The following is a 19,884-nucleotide window of genomic DNA, read 5'->3' as shown; positions in this document are numbered from 1 at the left end:
TGTGCGCCGTCTGTGCACTTCGATTGGATGACGTCTCATCCAATCACCTCTTCGGATGCAGCGAGGGCGGGACCAGGAGATGACTGATGCAGCTGTAACACCTGCTTTATTTGGGGGTGGACCTCACATCTTCTAGGGGGGTCCCCCCCGGACCCCCCTAGAGGATGTGAGGTTCACCCCTGGGAAGATTTTGTTTTAAATGTTGAAGTGAAATGCATCAATCTGGTGCACTTTGAGCACAACAGGAATTAAGATAAGATAAGATAAGATAAAATTGACCTTTATTAATCCCCGTGGGGAAATTCAGTTGTACAAGCAGCAACAGGGTGAGAGTGAAAAACAGGGGGGTATACTACGAATCTAGTTCAACCTATCCTGGATATGTTTTGAGTTATCCGGTTGACTTAATCCAAAACAAAGCCGCTCTCGCTAAACTGTCCTACAACGCTGGCTATCAACTCGTTCGCTCAAGCCAGCCGTGCCCTATCTAGTTAGGTGCGCGTTCACATGAAAGGGGTGGTATTTGGAGCATTCGACCAATCGCAAACATGGAGAAGCGTACTGACAGCGCAGCGTCATACTTCCTGAATGAAAAGTCAACTATAATATTAGTCAAATATGAAGACGTTAAACTTTAAACATCCATGACTTAAACACTTTATCCAGGATAAAAGCCACATAGCTGCACCTGCAAGGAGAATACAGCTGGTAACAGAACAAGTGTTTGAATGCGTACATTAACAGGTTTATCATATCACTGCCCCGTCTAAGACACGATCTGACTTTAATTACATTTGACTCGAGTGTTTCGTCAACTTAATGTGTTGCTTAAAATAATACTTCTGCATACAGTACAGTATGTGACACTGTGAGTGTTGCACGGCCAGATACGGCTCGGCTTAATAAAATTTAGGCAACAAAGTGACAATTAATATAATTAGTAGAATTGAAGTTCAACAACTTTGATTAAAAATGATTGAATAAATTGACTACATTTAAACAAGAAAAATAAGTACAACTTAACTAAAAAACAATTAAAATGTGTTGGATTAACTAATAGTGGCCCAAAAGTGTAGTTAAACAGGCAACATATATTTAGTTAATCCCAATCAATTTCACGAGGAAATTTGATTTTTATTAACCAAGTATCTGAGCAAAAGTAAGTTAGATTTATTAAATATCTGTTGAAATTGTGTTTGTATTTACTATTTTTAATAGTACAAATTGTTTAGATTTACTAATTAACTGGAGGAAATTGATTTACATCTCCTGAATATCTGGCTGAAAATGATTTGGATTTACTAGATAAAATAAGGTATAACTACTCATATTTGTAGCACATTGGTTCTTAATTCAACACAATTACAGTGCCAGTATTATCTACCTTAACGTAAATTAGTTGTTTGAATACAAGTGTTAATTGATGAAAAATTACTTTAACTCTATTCAATACTATTAATTGTCACTTTGTTGCCACAATAATTATATGTCTTATCTACTCAATATTCTGCTTTCTTAGTGCCACAGTTTACTAAAGTACAGTCATCACATGACAATTTATATTGTTATTATTGTTATTTAAACCGTTTTTTGCAACTTTACATAAAAATACCATTTTTTTTTTTTTTAAAGTGCAAAATGCTAAAACATGGATGTGACTGTATATTGTTTTTTAACTGCCTGATGACCTATAACCACTGCCAGTCCCTTGTGGGCATAACAATTTAAATACTTCGGTTAAACAGTTAAAATAAATAAATAAAAATATGACATGGTAAATTAAGTTGGATTCTGATAAGGTTATACACCATTTTCACAGCAATAATCGTTGCCTGTCAAAGCAGAGGTGTAAACAATAACATCAACTTTGCTCCATTCCATTTGATGACCTAGTCAGTCAGAAAACTAGACAAAAGGTAGAGCGATGAAACTGGCTCACCTAAATGGAATGCAGCCGTTGTTTCTTATTCATTCCACCTGTTTACTAATCTGCTGTTTAAAAAGGGCTTGTTCTTTTCATATATTACTTATTCACTTTTTGTAAAAATGGGTCTAATTGAAAAATCCTCAAAAAAAATTGAATTTAAATATTACTATGCATATTAAAAGTCTACATTGAAAACATCTTGTATTCACATCCTGATTTACAGTGGCACTAAAAGGTACAAGAAATGTTGCCTGTGCAAATACTGATTTGAAAACACGATGCCACTCTCTTTAAACAAGTATAGTTAATTGGATTTTTTTTAATAACCACCTTTAACACTGTTTTAACTCAGTTTTCCAGGAGCCCACTAAGGCCATAGACAAACCAATGCAGTATCCTTCGAAAGGGCGTCCTTAAATAAACAGGAACAAACAACTCAAACATTTAACAAAACGCCGACGGTAACCATGTGCCATTTTTGATGGAGACATAACCATTTTTCTCAAGCAAGAAGCTTATTTTTCAGGCTGTTCAACTTTGGGGACAACTTTGAACAGTCCAGTTCGAGAAAGAGTTTCTGGAAGGCTTCGAACGTGTACTTTAGCAGCTTGGGATAGGCAAGATTGACTGCATATGCAATCCCAATGAGCATGCAGCAAGCCCTTGGAATGGTCCCCTGAGAAGTCAGCACTCTGATGCCCTCTACAACAATGCCGATGTCATGGGAACCCTCTGAAGCATTTGTCTTGATGCTGTAGATCGCCATCCCTTGAACAGCAAGGTCCTGTGACGCGCTGTCTTCATCTGCATCCTGAAATTGCAAAAACATTGCATATGTCAGAATGTTCCGCCAAAGGAGAAGGTGATAACAATTAATATATAACAATTTACCAAATTTCTTACAACTTACTGGATAAGAAAACTTGGAATGAATGCTCCCTAATTACATCAGTGTTTTAGAAAAATAGAACATAAGGCATTTTGCAATAGCATATTTTTATCCCAGCTAAGTTAAGAATTAGGTGATTATTTCACCAACATAAATGATGGTCTGAATTGAGTCAAATGTTTTTAAATTGAAATAAATCCATAGGTGTTTTAATGTATAAATAACACCTGTGTATTGATGAATATCTTATTTTACATTTACTAGCAAAAGCTTGTCACCGGTCAACCAATCTTGATAATTCACTGTAAGATCATTTCTGAAGATTGAAGTCAATTACAGCAACTGGATCAATCCTGCTTGTTCTCTTATTTAAAGTGTCTTTCAGTTGCTATTTGAATAGCTCTTAGGAAGAAACCTTTAGGACCACGTAAACATGTATTTAAAAAAATAATAGACATATACAAGAAAATTATATTTCACACTGACACAGAAGCGATGATTGCTTACATGACTCAACAAAACGACGAAACTCAGTAGCTGACAGTGCATTAGACCTTTTCGTAAAATGTCCGCCACAATCCATTATTACCATGGATGTATGATAATAAGATTATTGCCCGTTGGGTGACACAACTCGTCACTCACGTGTCACGAGCGGTGGCGGTGACGGGGGAACTAACTGTTAGTGCCGGTGTAATGCCATTTTGGTGACTGAATCCCTAATGCTAACGTTAGCTACATTTGAAAAGTTGGTTTAGCCCAGCGCCATATAGAGAGAAGAGTTACAACATCTCCGTTCACTCCAATGGAACAGTTTTTTTACAGCAATGGCGGATCGCGGAGCTCTCAATAGTTCCCCGGAAGTTAGCTTGCCGCTGACTTGCGGGGCTATCTGCGGCTAGCAGCACAGTAGAGTTGCAGCATAATAGACCGTTCGTGTTGGACTTTTAAAGGTAAGAAGACGTTTAAAGATTTATATTGCGGATATTATCAGCACATCTGAGTCAAATTAACATGTGTATTAAAGGATGTTAGTGGATTCCGCGAAGATTATCCCTAAATCAGTAGATTTAGAGAACGTTTACAGATAACAGATTAGGCTAGGATTTCGGATAAAGTTAGCAACACACGCTAACCACGAACAGCCTATTAATACGTTCTCCTAATATTATTTCAACCCAATGTTGTGGAATTAGAGAAAAGGGGCTTCTTAACGTGCTTTTATCCGGGGTGGGGGGAGTTAAATATTAGTTAAATATAATATTGGGGCGTGTGATTGTAGTGGGTAGAGGTTGTGAAATGAGGATATCCATTTTAGAGTTCAAGCTAGTATATTATAGTTCACGTTACACAATAATAAGGAAGAGAGCTATTTGTGTGATACATCGCTATTGATATGGATTTAGAGTGCATGAGACTTCCAAACAGTAAACAAAAACGTAATTTATGGGTGAGTGTTTTTAAGAGCCATATAATGTCCAGTTTGAAACGCGAGGGCCGTGATTGGTACGTGATCTGCCCTCGCTCAAGGGAAAACCTCCAGCTTGACTTGAGACCGCCCCCGTGATAGATAAATGTAATTATAATGAAGCCAGCTGCAATGGATCATTGATCCACCAGGGGGTGCAGTCGGGTTCCACACTGGAGCTCATGTGAAATAAAGTGAGATACAGTATGCTGGATGTACAGCGGAACTTTGTTAAGATCCATATGTCACGGATATCATACTACTGTGCTAAATAAGAGACATGTAATCATTTACAAAACATCACCATGTTGTTATTTAACAAAATAATTTTGTTATTCGAAAAAAACGAACGGGAGGAAATGCAGCCCGGCTCTCGATTTTTAATCCTAATTTAATCATCATCTTCACCACGATCATTTATGTTTATGTTCGCCGAATTTACATGAAATCACTGAATATACTGTATTCAACTTCATTAAAACGTTTTTAACGTGCCTAAACTCAGTAATTCACCAAAAATATGTATATTTTAATGGAGCTTCGTCGGTCGATCAGGATCCCAAAGTGTAGCGGAGGGATCCTCATCTGGATGAAGGGTGTTATTTTCTCCATAAGGAACAAGTCGCCACAAATTATCCCACTTATTACATGGCCACATTCTCAACAAAGTAACGACATGACTCCCAATATTAATTTAAATGCTTTTATGGATTTAGAAAATGTTTTTATTGATTTAAAAAATAGTTGTATGTATTGATTTAAATTGACATGCATCCGCTAAGAAAAATAGTCCGTTGTTACAGTTTTTTAAACAGTCTGAATGAAACGGCTGCTCTCAGCTGTGTATTTACACAACTAATGGCCCATCAACCACAGCTCTCTCCCCCCTTCCCCCCCTGATCTTTCTTCTCCAGCAGCTAAATTAACTGTAGGTTACTCTGAGTGACCATAGACTATGTGACAAGCTTACAGTTAGTGACGTAACAACACCATAAAAGCTGGTGGGTTGAAAGCAATACGGGAGGTAAAAATAACTACGATAATTGTGATTTATTTATTGTGGCTTTTATGTTTTTAGGTATAAAATGTTATGTAATTCAGGCTTATAGTTCACCCTTCTCTAAAAGCCTTCAACAATGACGATATTCATAGTAATTTAATAAATCCTTCCAACACACTTTGTAAAAAATAGCCTACTGTAAGTTAAGAAATCATTTCAATATGTACATCTTCTGATGTAACAACAATAACATTATAAATAGTAACATAGCTGAACATGGTATTGCACATTTAGCTTTGAGTGTTACTGACCTGAGATGTTTTTATTACGTGAATTAAGGTGACTGAGGCTTTTTAACATACAGGGATGCAAACTCATCAGGTATGAAAAAGGTGACAAGGATCCGAGCCCCCGGCTCCCCCACCCCACGGAATGACAGAGGATTTTAGCAGTCAGAACAACTAAAGCAGCAGTGTTAATAATAACAGAAACGCCAAAGAGTCACATCTAATAGAAATATATAAAAGCATTTATTTTAAATTGTGTAGCAGTCAGTTTATAATTTTGGCAGCACTGTTGAGCATTTTGAAAATGTATTTTCATGCCTCTGTGCAAGGCTTAAGTCTTTTTATCTTTATAGCCACATGGTGCAAAGTAACTAAGTTCATAAACTCAACAAGTACTATACTTGGGCACAATTTTGAGATACTTGTACATTATTTAAGTATTTCAATGTTTTGCTACTTTGTTCTTCTACTCCACTACAGTTCAGAGGTACATGGTGTACTTTGACTCCACTACATGTATTTAATACCTTTAGTTACTTCACAGATCTGGATTAATTAAGTGAAATATAATCAAGTGTTAAATCAGACTTTAGTTCCACCTGGAGTAAATCCACAAGCTACCCTGCAGTATACAAAGTCATTCAAACTAGCTGCACCTTTACCAGCTTTGAGAACACTTTCATGATCAATCATTTTAAAACATATCATATATATTATTCTGAAATGGACCAATCTGCACAATGACTACTTTTACTGTCGCTACTTTCACTATATTTTGATGATAATACTTTTCTACTTTTACTTGAGGAACATTTTGAATGCAGGACTTTTACTGTAACAGAGTATTCATACACTCTGGGACTATTACTTTTACTCAATTACAAGATCTGAGTACTTCTACTTTTACTCAAGTACAAGACCTGAGTACTTCCACTTTTACTCTAGTACAAGATCTGTGTGCTTCTACTTTTACTCAAGTACAAGACCTGAGTGCTTCTACTTTTACTCAAGTACAAGATTTGAGTACTTCTACTTTTACTCTAGTACAAGATCTGTGTGCTTCTACTTTTACTCAAGTACAAGATTTGAATACTTCTACTTTTACTCTAGTACAAGATCTGTGTGCTTCTACTTTTACTCAAGTACAAGACCTGAGTACTTCTACTTTTACTCTAGTACAAGATCTGTGTGCTTCTACTTTTACTCAAGTACAAGACCTGAGTACTTCTACTTTTACTCAAGTACAAGATCTGAGTACTTCTACTTTTACTCAAGTACAATATATATATACTTATACCACCTCTGTTTATAGCCTATGAAAAAAACTATTAGAAATAGAAGGCTAAAGCTAACGTTAGCAGATAGTGACAATGTATGCTAGCTAGCTAGCTCAACGATTCCTTAAATAATATTGCCACAGAAAAACTTTTCAGTTCACATCACGCTCTGCCGCTCCGACAGGGAGCTCTGCTCTGAACACCTGAACGGCCCGTTCTAACAGCTGTTCACCAGCGGTCCAGTCTGTGCCACAGTGACTCCGGATGCACAGTTAATATTAACGAACGCACCCGTAGGTAATATAGCTGCTGAAGCTAGACCATCATCTCGGAGCAGCAGAGCCTTATTATACATCCATGAGCAGAGCCGACAGGCAGGAAGACTCGAGCACACAGCTCGTACTTCATTATAATATATAAAAAAAGAACACCATGCGTGTCATGATGGCACATAACAGCTCACGGCCACAGATTACTCCGGGTCCCAGCCCCCCCCATACCCCAAAAATATTTGTATTGCAGATCTACATGAATCACACAAACGACTTATTTTGGATTCAAAACGGCGAATTTGACCGAAAGGTGACAAGTTTGCATCACTGAACATAGACGGAGCACAACTGAAACATAACATCTGAGATGTAACAACATATTACACTTTTCGGGGATGCTTGGGATGTGAGGAGTGAGGGACACGGCTTAGAACGGGCGTGTCGCCTGGCAGGACAGGAGAGTGTGTGCACCAGTCTGCCTTGATCTATGAATTCATGTCCGTGATACTCACTGCTGCCCACAGCTGTTTTATAGAAGGAAATTCCTTCAATTCATGAAAGTGTTTTAACCACACACACCTCTACACACACATGACGGGTGTTATTTTCCCCATAAGGAACAAGTCGCTGCAAATTATCCCGCTTATTACACGGCCACATTCTCAACAAAGTAACGACATGACTCCCAATATTAATTGAAATGCTTTTATGAATTTAGAAAATGTTTTTATTGATTTAAAAAATAGTTGTATGTATTGATTTAAAAAATAGTTGTATGTATTGATTTAAATTGACATGCATCCGCTAAGAAAAATAGTCCGTTGTTACAGTTTTTTAAACAGTCTGAATGAAACGGCAGCTCTCAGCTGTGTATTTACACAACTAATGGCCCATCAACCACAGCTCTCTCCCCTCCTCCCCCCTTGATCTTTCTTCTCCAGCAGCTAAATTAACGGTAGGTTACTCTGAGTGACAAGCTTACAGTTAGACACAACACTGTAATTGCAAGTGACCCTCAGTTAGTTGACTTTTATGTTCAACTGCTAAATTCGTTACTGATAAAAAAAGGGCTTCTACTGTACCTAATTACCTTAACACTAGAACCGCCAGAGGTTTTTGTATAGGCCTACCTAAACCCGTCAAATCCCGCTATTAGAATGCCATTTTTAACAACATAGGGTGCAACATAACACACTTTCAGGAAAAGTCACGGACTGGTAGACTTTAATATTTTATTGAAAAAAAGTTACATTGCACACACACAACTAGTGCTGTGTACCTGGACTCACATTCAGGTTCAGGTCCGGACTCAAGTCCAGAGGTTCAGGTTCAGGTCCGGACTTATAAGTCCGGACTTGTGTCAAGTTGTGTGAGTAACTAAAGTGAACTTATTGTGAGCTAATTATCAATTGAAAATAAACTCATAATCAACTCAAATTCAAACTCGTCAGGTTTATTGTGCCCCCTTCCAACTTGTGTCTACACCATGTCTTTTCTAGAACTCTACATGTTTTACTAACTACACAACACAACTACATACATAGTGATGTACATACAAGACCCAATATGCAAGAGTACAAGTCTATGTGTTCTTGTTCAAGAACAACAGCATATTGACATTGTCTGGATGAAGTGTTGCTCTTTCGGCAGACACTATATCACCATACATACAAAGGAGTTAGTTTAGCTACACTACCATATATGGCAACCAGTATCCCACGCTGTCAGTGTCCACTATGTCTAAGCCAGCTTCCCTTGACGTCACACAGATCTCGCGAGCAGTTGCGATATTTTGCGAGACTTCGTGAGTTCAGTAATGGCCGCTATATCAGAAGCCAAAACAATGTTTTTCGTCTTTTCTCAGCGCAAATTTCTCGATTTATGGAAGGTTTTAGATGGTTTAGAACACAAAGGAGAATAAACGTAAGTACCGGTTCCTGACGTTCCGGTTTTAACCGGACTTGAACCGAAACTTTTTACAAGTCCAGTACCGGTTCGGCGTACCGGTACGCAGCACTACACACAACACACATCACACAAATTGACCCGATTGGCGGTTCTAGTGTTAAATAAACTCACTAATTAATGAAACCAGTTCAATACGCATTATTCTTATTCTTATCATTCTTTATGAGCGCAGAAATAGTCTTAAAATCAGATCTGTTTTTTAAATGAAATCTGACGGCAGGCAGTTAGCTCTGATCACCTATGATAAATGCGCCGCACCTAATCGCTGGCCATTCAGCCACAGACACTGTTCGAAATGGGGGGGAGCTAGGGGCTTGGCTCCCCCGAAGAGGGAGGGAGCTCCCCTGATGGCTGACTTTGAGATAAATAGGGGGAGCCCAAAACAATCGTGCATATTTGTGTCACACAGATTAGAAAAGTTGAGTTTCTGTAAATAACAGTTCTTGAAATAAATAATAGTTATTGTTCATTACAGTTTCTGAATATTTGTTTTATATTTGTGAATATGTCTGAGTGTTGCCATCTGTACGTGGCGGCGCTGCATTCTTACTTACGTTGCTATGGTTTTGGCGGTGATGCCGGCGCGGTATTTGAAATGTTCATATTGATATTTTTTTAACTCTGGCTGTGTAATAAAAAAATATGGCAAAACGAAAACAGCCAAGCGTCATAGCTTTTGGATTCACAAGCAAAGAAGCGAAGGAGTCTAAAAATGACAACGTGAACGGAAAATAACTTTTAGTTGGCCGGCTGTAAGCGGCGTTAGGGTCGAGCTTGACAGCTCCACACCGAGGGAGAGGCCTGCCGATGCGAAGCCTGAAGAGGCTTCAACAACGGCCATATCCGCCGGCATAGTGACACCGTCTGTATTAGTAGAAGAGTGTTTTTATAGCAATTGATCGCATCCGCGCTGCTGCGCCAGTCAACAGAGCGTGCGTGTGACATATTTAGTAGCAGGATGTGCTCTGAAAAATAGGGCTCCCCGAAAGCAAATGGGTAATTCGAAAACTGACAGAGCTCCCTCTATACAAATCAAACTCTAGACGGTGTGAAAGCACCTATTGTTTTAAATAATGGTCGGAATGTGACCTGTGAGCCTTCTGAATTACCGTGGGACAGCACATTCTAAACTAAAATGTTCAATCAATAAAGTAACATCTTATCTTATCTTAATAATATCTTCATATTAATAATAAATCATACAGTATGTGTCCGAAAGGGAGCAGGAGGAAGCAAACACAAAAATATACTGCATATTAAAGCAAACGATTGTAAAGGTTAAAGTATGAGCATAACAAATAAAGAAGTGTAATGTAAACATTTACATTATGATTATTTAATATATAAAGACTATATATTATTGAATTACAAGATTAGATATACTTTAGTTGATCTAAAATATTGATGTGTTCAAATGCTCTTCAAAACACAACTGAAAGTCCATGAAACTTGTCTTTCTGTATTTGTGAATGAAGCGCCATCTCCTGGTTAAAACCTGAAATTGAAAATCTGGCAACGCCCTCTTGGAAAATAGTGGGAGGGCTTAACATTCCTCTATACTGGTATTTGGCAGGTAGTAGGCAGGAAGCTGTAAGCTGGAGTCCGAAATTCAGTGCTACATCTGTATGTTGCAGCTCAGCTGATTTTGGATTGATGGCAAAGGGAGAGGGACTTAAGTGAGAGTGAAAACACAAGGTAAGTTTCAAATAGGTCAGCAATTCCCATCCTATAGGTTGCTAGATGTATCTAACCCTTTCTCCTGTCTCCCTCTTTCAGCACAAGAACCCCAGGGGGATTCAATGGAGCCTGAAGACCTGCAATGAGACCCTCACCCTGCACCCGAGTCTCACCTTCCAGAGTTTTGCAAGCCTCTCCCTGTTCCTTATTTTGATTAAACAGACGTTAAGCTTCCCGATGGTGTGGTCTTCGTTTTGTGAAAAATATGATTACCTCACATGTTGTTGCTGTTGTTGTCTTTTGTGATAGTTAAATTGCTCCTGTTGACTTGAGCCAGCCATTCTTTCCTCCTCTCTGTGTCAGTGGGGAAACTTTACATGTGTACTCCTTTCTCTGAGCGCTTGGAGCATCCCCAGGCAGCACAGCAAACCATGGGGGAGACGATATGCCAGGACAACACAGAGGAAAAGGCAGAGTGACAAACTGCATGATATGCTATTCAATGTTTATTGAATTCCATTTATTTACAATGGATGTTCCTAAAACAACACATTTTACATCAACATCATGCTGCTGCTAGTACTTTGACTCAGTTGACAATCATTGATAGGCACCTGTGGGTCTCCTGTCCTTTCTGAAAGTCATAAAGATTACATTAGTCATTTAGATTACTTGTATCCTCAATTACCAGGGGATTACTGAAACCACCATGAATTAAATAAATTGTAGAAATGTATCTAATCTGAATGTTGAAGGATTCCTTCCCATCCCTTCCCTCTAAATATCAGTGATGCAAACACACGTATGGTGAAAAAAGAGAGAATTATTCGAAGCAGAAAAAAAACTGCGTAATATACCATCTGACAAAGGCCTGTGCTATAATCCTTCAATTAACTGCTATTCTTTATAATATACTCAGATCAATAGGAGACAGAAATGTTAAGTTATAAATCAAGGGTTTTTATTATTATTTACAGCAGGGGTGGGGAACCTTTTTCCTTTAAATTTGTACAACATCCTCAGAGGGCCGTACAAATTATTGAACTAAACCTCTGCTTAAAAAATATCAAATCACAGCCCATTCATTTGGCCTTTCTTTCATGCTGTGCAAAGAAACTCCTCATGTTTGACGCATGCATGCATTCACGTGCACGGTTGTGGCATGACCAACAAAAACAGAAAGATATGGACACAAGATGTGTGCAAATGTATTTAGTATCCTATCCATGTGAACATGACTTAAGTGGGGGGGACCTAACTTCCTCTAGGGGGGTCCGGGGGCATGCTCCCCCGGGAAGATTTTTTTTTAAATATTGAAGTTAAAAGCATCAATCTGGTGCACTTTGAGAGCAACATGAGGAGATCTAAGGATAGATCTCTCAACACCCATATGAAACAGAACTGTAAGCAGATTTTTATTTTTGGATATTTTATAAATCACTCCCCTTTCAAACTCTATTCTTGTTATTTTTAACAACTTTTTTGTTACTGTCATATAGTATTTTATACCTGTTAATAATTTAGTCTCTAATGTCTCATTAATAACTATAATGATCATATCAAGGTGTGCCTTAACCTCACTGAGCTGAGGTTATTTGAGCCTCTCAGGAGAGAGCTCTCTTCCACCTGGTTGTAGAAAAGCTCTTTAAATTCGTAAGCATAGCTAGCTAACCAGATGCTAATAACAACAGATCGCCACTGTGCTTACAACTAAAGACACAGCCTCGCAAACACTGCGGCATGTGTACGGCTCCTTATGGGTACTGCAATATTTGAAGAGCTGGAGTGGCGTTCCGATGCTCTCCGTTACTCCTTTCAGACGAGACATAACCACGTGAAGACACGTTACGCTCGTGTTGTGTTCAATGAACCTGTCCTTGGCCAGAAAAAACAGGCACTCGCTTGTTTAATTATTTTGCGATCTAGATTTCTTCTTCTTCTTTTTTGAAGTGAGAAGTTGTCGGACGGACCCCCCCCCCCCCCCAAAACGAAAACTCTTCGGTTCCCCACGAATTACACAAGTCACCCAAATCAGCGTTAAAAAAGCGGGAGGCGCCGAAAAGCGACTAATTTGCATCACTGAAATATATCAATAAACATTAGGATGTGATGCTCCTGACTACCATACCGGTTTAAGAAGATAATATTTGTTTTAAAGAATTCAAAGCAATAAACAACAGGCTCTTTAACCAAGGCAACGTTAGCCTAACATGTATATGTTAACAGGTAAGATAGCTGTTCACACTATGTATATTTTTTTACTTTTTGTAATGCTATTTTATTTCTATTTAAGATGTTTACATTTGCAATGGTTTAATTATAGTCTTTTAACTGTCTAATGTACAATGCCTTGTCTTTTGCTGCTGCAGCGTAAACATTTCCCCAATTGGTATCAATAAAGTACTTCTTATTTTATCTTAATCCTCAAATATTAGCAAATGTTACATTAAAGAAAAAAAAATATTGATGTAACTACATACACATATCGATATGTTGTATAAATATTGCAACTCAAAACCTTTATTCACAAATAATTACCAAAAATTGCATTTCTATCCTGGTATTAATGCATACAAATCGTGATTCAAATGGCCCGCCATGAACTTCCGGGGAACTATTGAGTCCCTGAACCACGTGACGTGAAGTATTTTGGACCTCCGTTATCGCAACTCTTCTCTCTATATGGCGCTGGTTTAGCCTATACACATGCTACTGAGCAATGCACATGCAAATAGTGCCTCAGTCAATTTGGTAAAACAGTCAACACAAACATTAGCTGGCACCTTAAAAGGGCATCATAAGGATTAAATATCAAGAACATCAAAATAAATTGTCACATAGGACCGACCTTTTTTCTCCTTGCAATGCTTTTAGTCGAGACAAAGACAACACAGACTGACTGAATCCCTAATGCTAACGTTAGCTACATTTGAAAAGTTGGTTTAGCCATACACATCCAGTAGAGTTGGCATGTTTGGTAATTTAAGAGTAACACAAAACGATGTTCAACTGCAACAGCAACGTAATTTAAAAAATGTGTGTTAATTAACAACAATAAAGCAGATCTTACCTTTGGTAAACTGGCAGTCATGAAGTGAAGTGTGGCAGACGCACGATGAACATGACCATGTTGCGCAAAATGCCTGGGCGGAAGTGTAAAGATGACAACCTCCCAATGAGTAAAATGTATCAATATTTTTGCATTTTTGACGCTACTAAAAATATACCATTAATTTCTACTCAGTAATCCACAGCTGATTTTATTGAAGCAAAACTAAGTAAAATGCAATTAATAAATCATTCAAAATTGTTTGAATTTAGCTTAATGTGATTCCAAATTACACAAAGTCATTTCTATTGTGTATAATTTACTTGGTATTATTTATTTAATATTAATTGACCCCAATCCCAGTTTTTACAGTATGTTTAGTAAGAACGAAGGATTACTGTAAACTCATCTATTGCAGGGCTGCCAACCTTTGAGTTCAGCTTGGAGTGAGATTTTTTTTTTTGGTGATCTGAAAAAAGAAACGTTCATGTGTACAGTGTTACAAATGTATTGAACATGTACAAACTAGGGTTTCCCATTAATGTACCGGGCACTCCAGTGGAAAACACGCACATACACAGTGTACCCGCGACTCTTACAATGAAGGCTCGATAATAAGCTCACAGCATATAAAATGGCATATAGGTATACGTAGAGGTAAAGTGCTATTTTACAAGTGTGGGGGGGATTTTTTTTAAAATATTGAAGTTAAATGCATCAACCTGGTGCACTTTGAGAGCAAAATGAATTTAAGGATACAGCTCTCAACACCCATATGAAACAGAACTGTAAACAGATTTTCTTTTTCTTTGGATATTTTACAAATAACTCATTTAAACTTTATTCTTGTTTTACTGTCATAGTATTTCATAACTTTTTTTCATTTATTCTCATAATGGTGACCAAAACCTTTGAGAACCACTGAGATAACTAGACTAAAGTTAACTATCTAAACAGAGTTCCTTACCTCACTAAGCTGTTATCTCTCTCAGTCTGACAGGAGAGAGCTCTCCCTCTCATTGTTTGAGAAACAGCTTCTAATATCCGTTAGCGCAGCTAGCTACCCAGATGCTAACAACAACAATGCAAATAGTGAGTTTGGTAGAAATATACTGTATAATAGTAAAGTTATTTAAGATGCTGCCATATTTATTGAAGATTTACATTATAAATATTCCTCAAAATTATTCAAAAGCATATTCTTCAAAACTCTTTGCTGTAGTATGACCAACAGAAGACTATTGATGTGCGTGTAGTGAGTTTGGCAGTAATAAGCTGTATAAAAGTGATTGAATATTATTGTATTCTCTTTTTTCGGAATTGCACTTTGCAGACGGTCCCTGAGCACTCGTTTCTTCTCCGGCTGCAGATAGAGACCAATGTAAAGTGTCCAGCTCGGAGGGCGGCGCGTATTGGCTTTTTTTTTTTATCGAAATGTGATTGTAGTTCGTTTTCAACCTCACCACGGTACTTTGGAGACGTCATTTATGTCTGAATAACGTTTTGTTAATGAGTTATTGATCCGTGAAATCAGAATCTCCCAATATCGTTCCAACTTTACTGAAGCCAGAAGACCGTCTCATTTCGTAGACCGCTCGGTTTGCTGTTCCATCCATCCATCCATCCATCTTCTCCCGCTTATCCGTGGTCGGGTCGCGGAGGTAGCAGTTCCAGCAGAGAGCCCCAAACTTTCTTTTTTCTGGCCACATCAACCAGCTCTGACTTGGGGATCCCAAGGCGCTCCCAGGCCAGCGAAGAGATATAATCCCTCCACCTGGTTCTAGGTCTACCCCTTGGTCTCTTCCCAACTGGACGTGCCTGGAACACCTCCCTAGGGAGGCGCCCAGGTGGCATCCTAACTAGGTGCCCGAACCACCTCAACTGGCTCCTTTTGACGCGAAGGAGGAGCGGTTCAACTCCGAGTCCCTCCCGGATGACCGAACTTCTCACCTTATCCCTAAGGCTGGTTTGCTGTTCCTTCACTTTATTTTTATATATATTTATTTTGGACGAAAACTTAGCGTGAGAAAAGAAAAGTGTGGCGTGAGTGCGTGAGATATGGGTTAATTGCGTGACTCTCACGCTCAATGCGTGAGTGTTGGCAGCCCTGATCTAGAGACTCTGCACCGTGCTCTGATGCTGTTTTTTATGCTTTATGAACGTGGACACACACAAACATATTCTTCATGACAAAAGTTTTAATCGAAATAAAAAAGTAAAGTGAAATGTATGCTCGTCACCCTCCCTCCGGTCCACATTAATACAAATGATCCCAATACGTATGATTGTATGAAAATATCTTAAAATAAATACAAATGTATTTATTATAAACGTTAGTCCTTAATATCACTATGTATATCATCATTCAAACATCTTTTAAAAGTTGAACAAACCCCACACAGCTCAGTGAAATGTTGACTTTATTTGATCATTTCAGTAAAAACTAATGTTCATATTTCTCTTTTTGATTATAATACTGATGAACGTTCAAAACAAAGCACTTTGGCAACTTACCACATACGTTTTAAAATGCTTTATAAGCACCGTAACTTTCATGATATAATTTCTCCGTCATAATCGTTTGTTTCCGTGAACGGCCGACTGTTGTGTGATGTCAAATGCTGCGGCTGCAAGGCATTGTGGGGCAGCATTTTCTCCTCTCCTTTCGGTTAGGGAGGTCCAGTGGTTCCTAAACTAAAGGAGGTTATAAAGGAAGTTTGAAACCTCCTTTCCTATCATTCTAGAGAATTCAAATGGCACTTATCAAGGCTGCCGCTGAGGGACTTCCGGGTCATTTCACTCCGTTAGGAAGGTTACTAAGCTAAATGGACTATTCGACTTCAGCCCTGGGTTGCGTTCCGATAATCCAAAAATCAGCTCCTAAATTCTAACCCTATCTTCTATTCCTTGACCTCTGAGTGAAACGTCACGGGGTTAAGGGATAGTGGATAGGAGAATTCAAAAGGATTTAAGAGAAGAGACTGCGGTACTTTAGAGAATCCGAATGCACTTTCACTATCCGACGTGTAATGCGCCAGCGGGCGTCATTGTGTGCGTCTGCTGCTGTGGTGAAACTATGGAAACTACAGTTTTCTATACAACGGACTACAACATGGATGTTTAATAAGAACGAGGGACTACTGTAAACTCATCTAGAGACTCTGCACCTTGCTCTGATGCTGTTGTTTTATTCTTTATGAACGTGGACAACAGAGAAACATATTCTTCATGATCAAAGTTGGAATTGAAATAAAAAAGGAAAGTGAAATGTATGCTCGTCACCCTCTCCCTCCGGTCCAAATTAATACAAATGATCCCAATACGTATGATTGTATGAAAATATCTTAAAATAAATACAAATATATTTATTATAAACGTTAGTCTTTAACACCTATCACTATGTATATCACCATTCAAACATCTTTTAAAAGTTGAAAAAACCCCACAAAGCTCAGTGAAATGTTGACTTTATTTGATAATTTCAGTAAAAACTAATGTTCATATTTCTCTTTTTGATTATAATACTGGTGAACGTTCAAAACAAAGCACTGTGGCAAGTTACCACATATGTTTTAAAATGCTTAATAGGCACCGTAACTTTCATGATATAACTTCTCCGTCATAATAGTTTGTTTCCGTGAACGGCCGACTGTTGTCAAGGCATTGTGGGGTAGCATTTTCTCCTCTCCTTTCGGTAAGGAGGTCCAGTGGTTCCTAAGCTAAAGGAGGTTATAAAGGAAGTTTGAAACCTCCTTTCCTTCCATTTAGAGAATTGGAACGGCACTTATCATGGCTGCCACTGACGTACTTCCGGGTCATTTCACTTGGTTAGGAAGGTTCCTAAGCTAAATTGACTATTGGGTTGCGTTCGGATAGTTTAAAAATCAGCTCCTAAGTACTAACCCTATCTCCTATTCCTTGACCTCTGAGTGAAACGTGAGGGAGGCACAAAGTTTGATATAGTGTATTTCTGGTATATTCATTTTAATGTCACCTCATATACTCGTGTGTGTTAAATTTGAAGGGACAAAGTACATTTCTCCTCTTTTAAATATAGCGCAATAGTATTTTCTTCCACTTTTATGTGTAATCAAAAGGGTGTTTTTTTGGCTATCTGTGGTTGAGAATAATACAAATGACCTTTGACATCTTCTTTGCAGTTCCCAGACCTTTGAAGAGGCCCTGAGTCTCTGGCTTCTTCTGTTAAGTGTAAAAACTATTATTGATTAAGCCAAAGGGGGTTTTCCTCAAATATAATGCAGTTAAAGTCTTGTTAAATAAATGATTCATTTCCTGTAGACCCCAAAAGAGGCCTTGAGAATTGAGTCACACAGTTAAACGAGACCATAGTCCTTTGTTCTCATTTTTAAATGTATTCATTCCAGATAGCTGACTTTTAGGTGAGAAGAAGGTCAGGGAAGACCTTAGGGCATGGGAACAGTTAACTTCTGTTGGTTGACTGATTCGGTGGCCGTCATGGGACGATGGCGTTTGGATATTTACAAGTATGGCTTTCATAAAGAAAAACAGGTGACATTTGTATGATGGGCTGCATAGGGATAATGTTGGAATTGAAATAAAAAATGAAAGTGAAACTTATGCTCGTCACCCTCTCCCTCCGGTCCACATTAATACAAATGATCCCAATACGTATGATTGTATGAACTATGAAAATATCTTAAAATCAATACAAATGTATTTATTATAAACGTTAGTCTTTAACACCTATCACTGTGGATATCACCATTCAAACATCTTTTAAAAGTTGAACAAACCCCACACAGCTCAGTAAAGACTGTGAAATGTTGACTTTATTTGATCATCTCAGTAAAAACTAACGTTCATATTTCTCTTTTTGATTATGATACTGATGAACGTTCAAAACAAAGCACTTTGGCAACTTACCACATACGTTTAAAAATGCTTAAGCACCGTAACTTTCATGATATAATTTCTCCGTCATAATCGTTTGTGTCCGTGAAAGGCCGAATGTTGTGTGACGTCAAATGCTGCGGCTGCAAGGCATTGTGGGGCAGCATTTTCTCCTCACCTTTCGGTTAGGGAGGTCCAGTGGTTCCTAAGCTAAAGGAGGTTATAAAGGAAGTTTGAAACCTCCTTTCCTATCATTCTAGAGAATTCGAACGGCACTTATCATGGCTGCCACTGAGGGACTTCCGGGTCATTTCACTCGGTTAGGAAGGTTCCTAAGCTAAATGGACTATTCGAATGCAACCCTGGAAATCTTCGCTTTGCTTCCCCACAATGCAGTTCGGCGAAACGCGAGGCAAAGAGACGTCACCCCATTCAAAGTGAATGGGCAGAAGTGTTGGATTTTTTTAACGCTGCTGTGTGGAAGGGCCGTTAAGGTGACAAGTTAAAATGGACATCTGTACATATAGTGACATATCAATCTACATATTTGGTCTACGGCTAATATATTAACATGGGTTGTGGAAACAGTGTATATTTATGTCCAGTGATTTTATTTATTTTTTACATTATTGACCCCTTGTTGTGCAGCCTGATGGCTACAGGCACAAAGGACTGTCCGAGGCGCTTGGTGCTGTGTCGTGGAGGGATGAGTCTGTGGCTGAACTCCTCCTCTTCACTAGCTCTGCATGGACTACAGAGCTACACTGTAAAATAAAAACTTGTAGAAAAACGGTCAAAGTACTGGCAGCAGCCGCTGCCAAACAAAACCCCTTAAATGAAAGTGGACCTATCATGCTATATTTGAACAATATATTTTAGGGCCATACCTATATAAAGTATATAAATATAGTTTTTTTTTCAAAATACCAAAACGATCCTGCATTTTAGCCATGTCTCATTTCGCTCTTTCCAGCGCTGTTTTTGCAGGGGGGTGTGGTCAGCTGCAGCTCACAGAATCAGCCCCCTGCAAAAACAACGCTGGAAAGAGCAAAATGAGGAGAGGGGAGCGTGCTCTGAGGTCAGCTGCTAGGCTGAAGCAGGGAGAAGAGGGGGAGAAAAAGAGATCTCCGTCCTCCGTGTTTTATTCTTATAGAAGTAAGAAGAGAAGTAACGGGGCTGAAACCCTTTTTACGCAGCG

The 19,884-nt window shown here is 38.5% G+C and overlaps 1 protein-coding gene and 1 long non-coding RNA gene across 2 annotated transcripts in view; one reads left to right on the top strand and one right to left on the bottom strand.

Annotated features, from left to right (window-relative positions):
• Positions 1-264: 264 nt before the first annotated feature.
• The window catches only part of LOC307021616 (uncharacterized protein), a 33,527-nt gene continuing 13,907 nt past the window's right edge, over positions 265-19,884 (bottom strand). Inside the window, exon 8 of the mRNA XM_079653874.1 lies at positions 265-2,738. Within this exon, the coding sequence (XP_079510000.1) occupies positions 2,430-2,738 (309 nt within the window). The 3' untranslated portion in view covers positions 265-2,429. The remainder of the gene's footprint in view (positions 2,739-19,884) is intronic.
• On the top strand, positions 7,946-10,999 carry LOC307022482. Its single transcript, XR_013803416.1, has 2 exons — positions 7,946-10,783; positions 10,865-10,999. It is a non-coding gene; the product is annotated as an uncharacterized lncRNA (long non-coding RNA).

The sequence above is a fragment of the Notothenia rossii genome (assembly GCF_949606895.1).
Source record: "Notothenia rossii genome assembly, chromosome: 10".
NCBI lineage: Eukaryota > Metazoa > Chordata > Actinopteri > Perciformes > Nototheniidae > Notothenia > Notothenia rossii.
The sequence above is the reverse complement of the archived record's forward strand: the minus strand, read 5'-3'. Positions and strand labels throughout refer to the sequence as shown.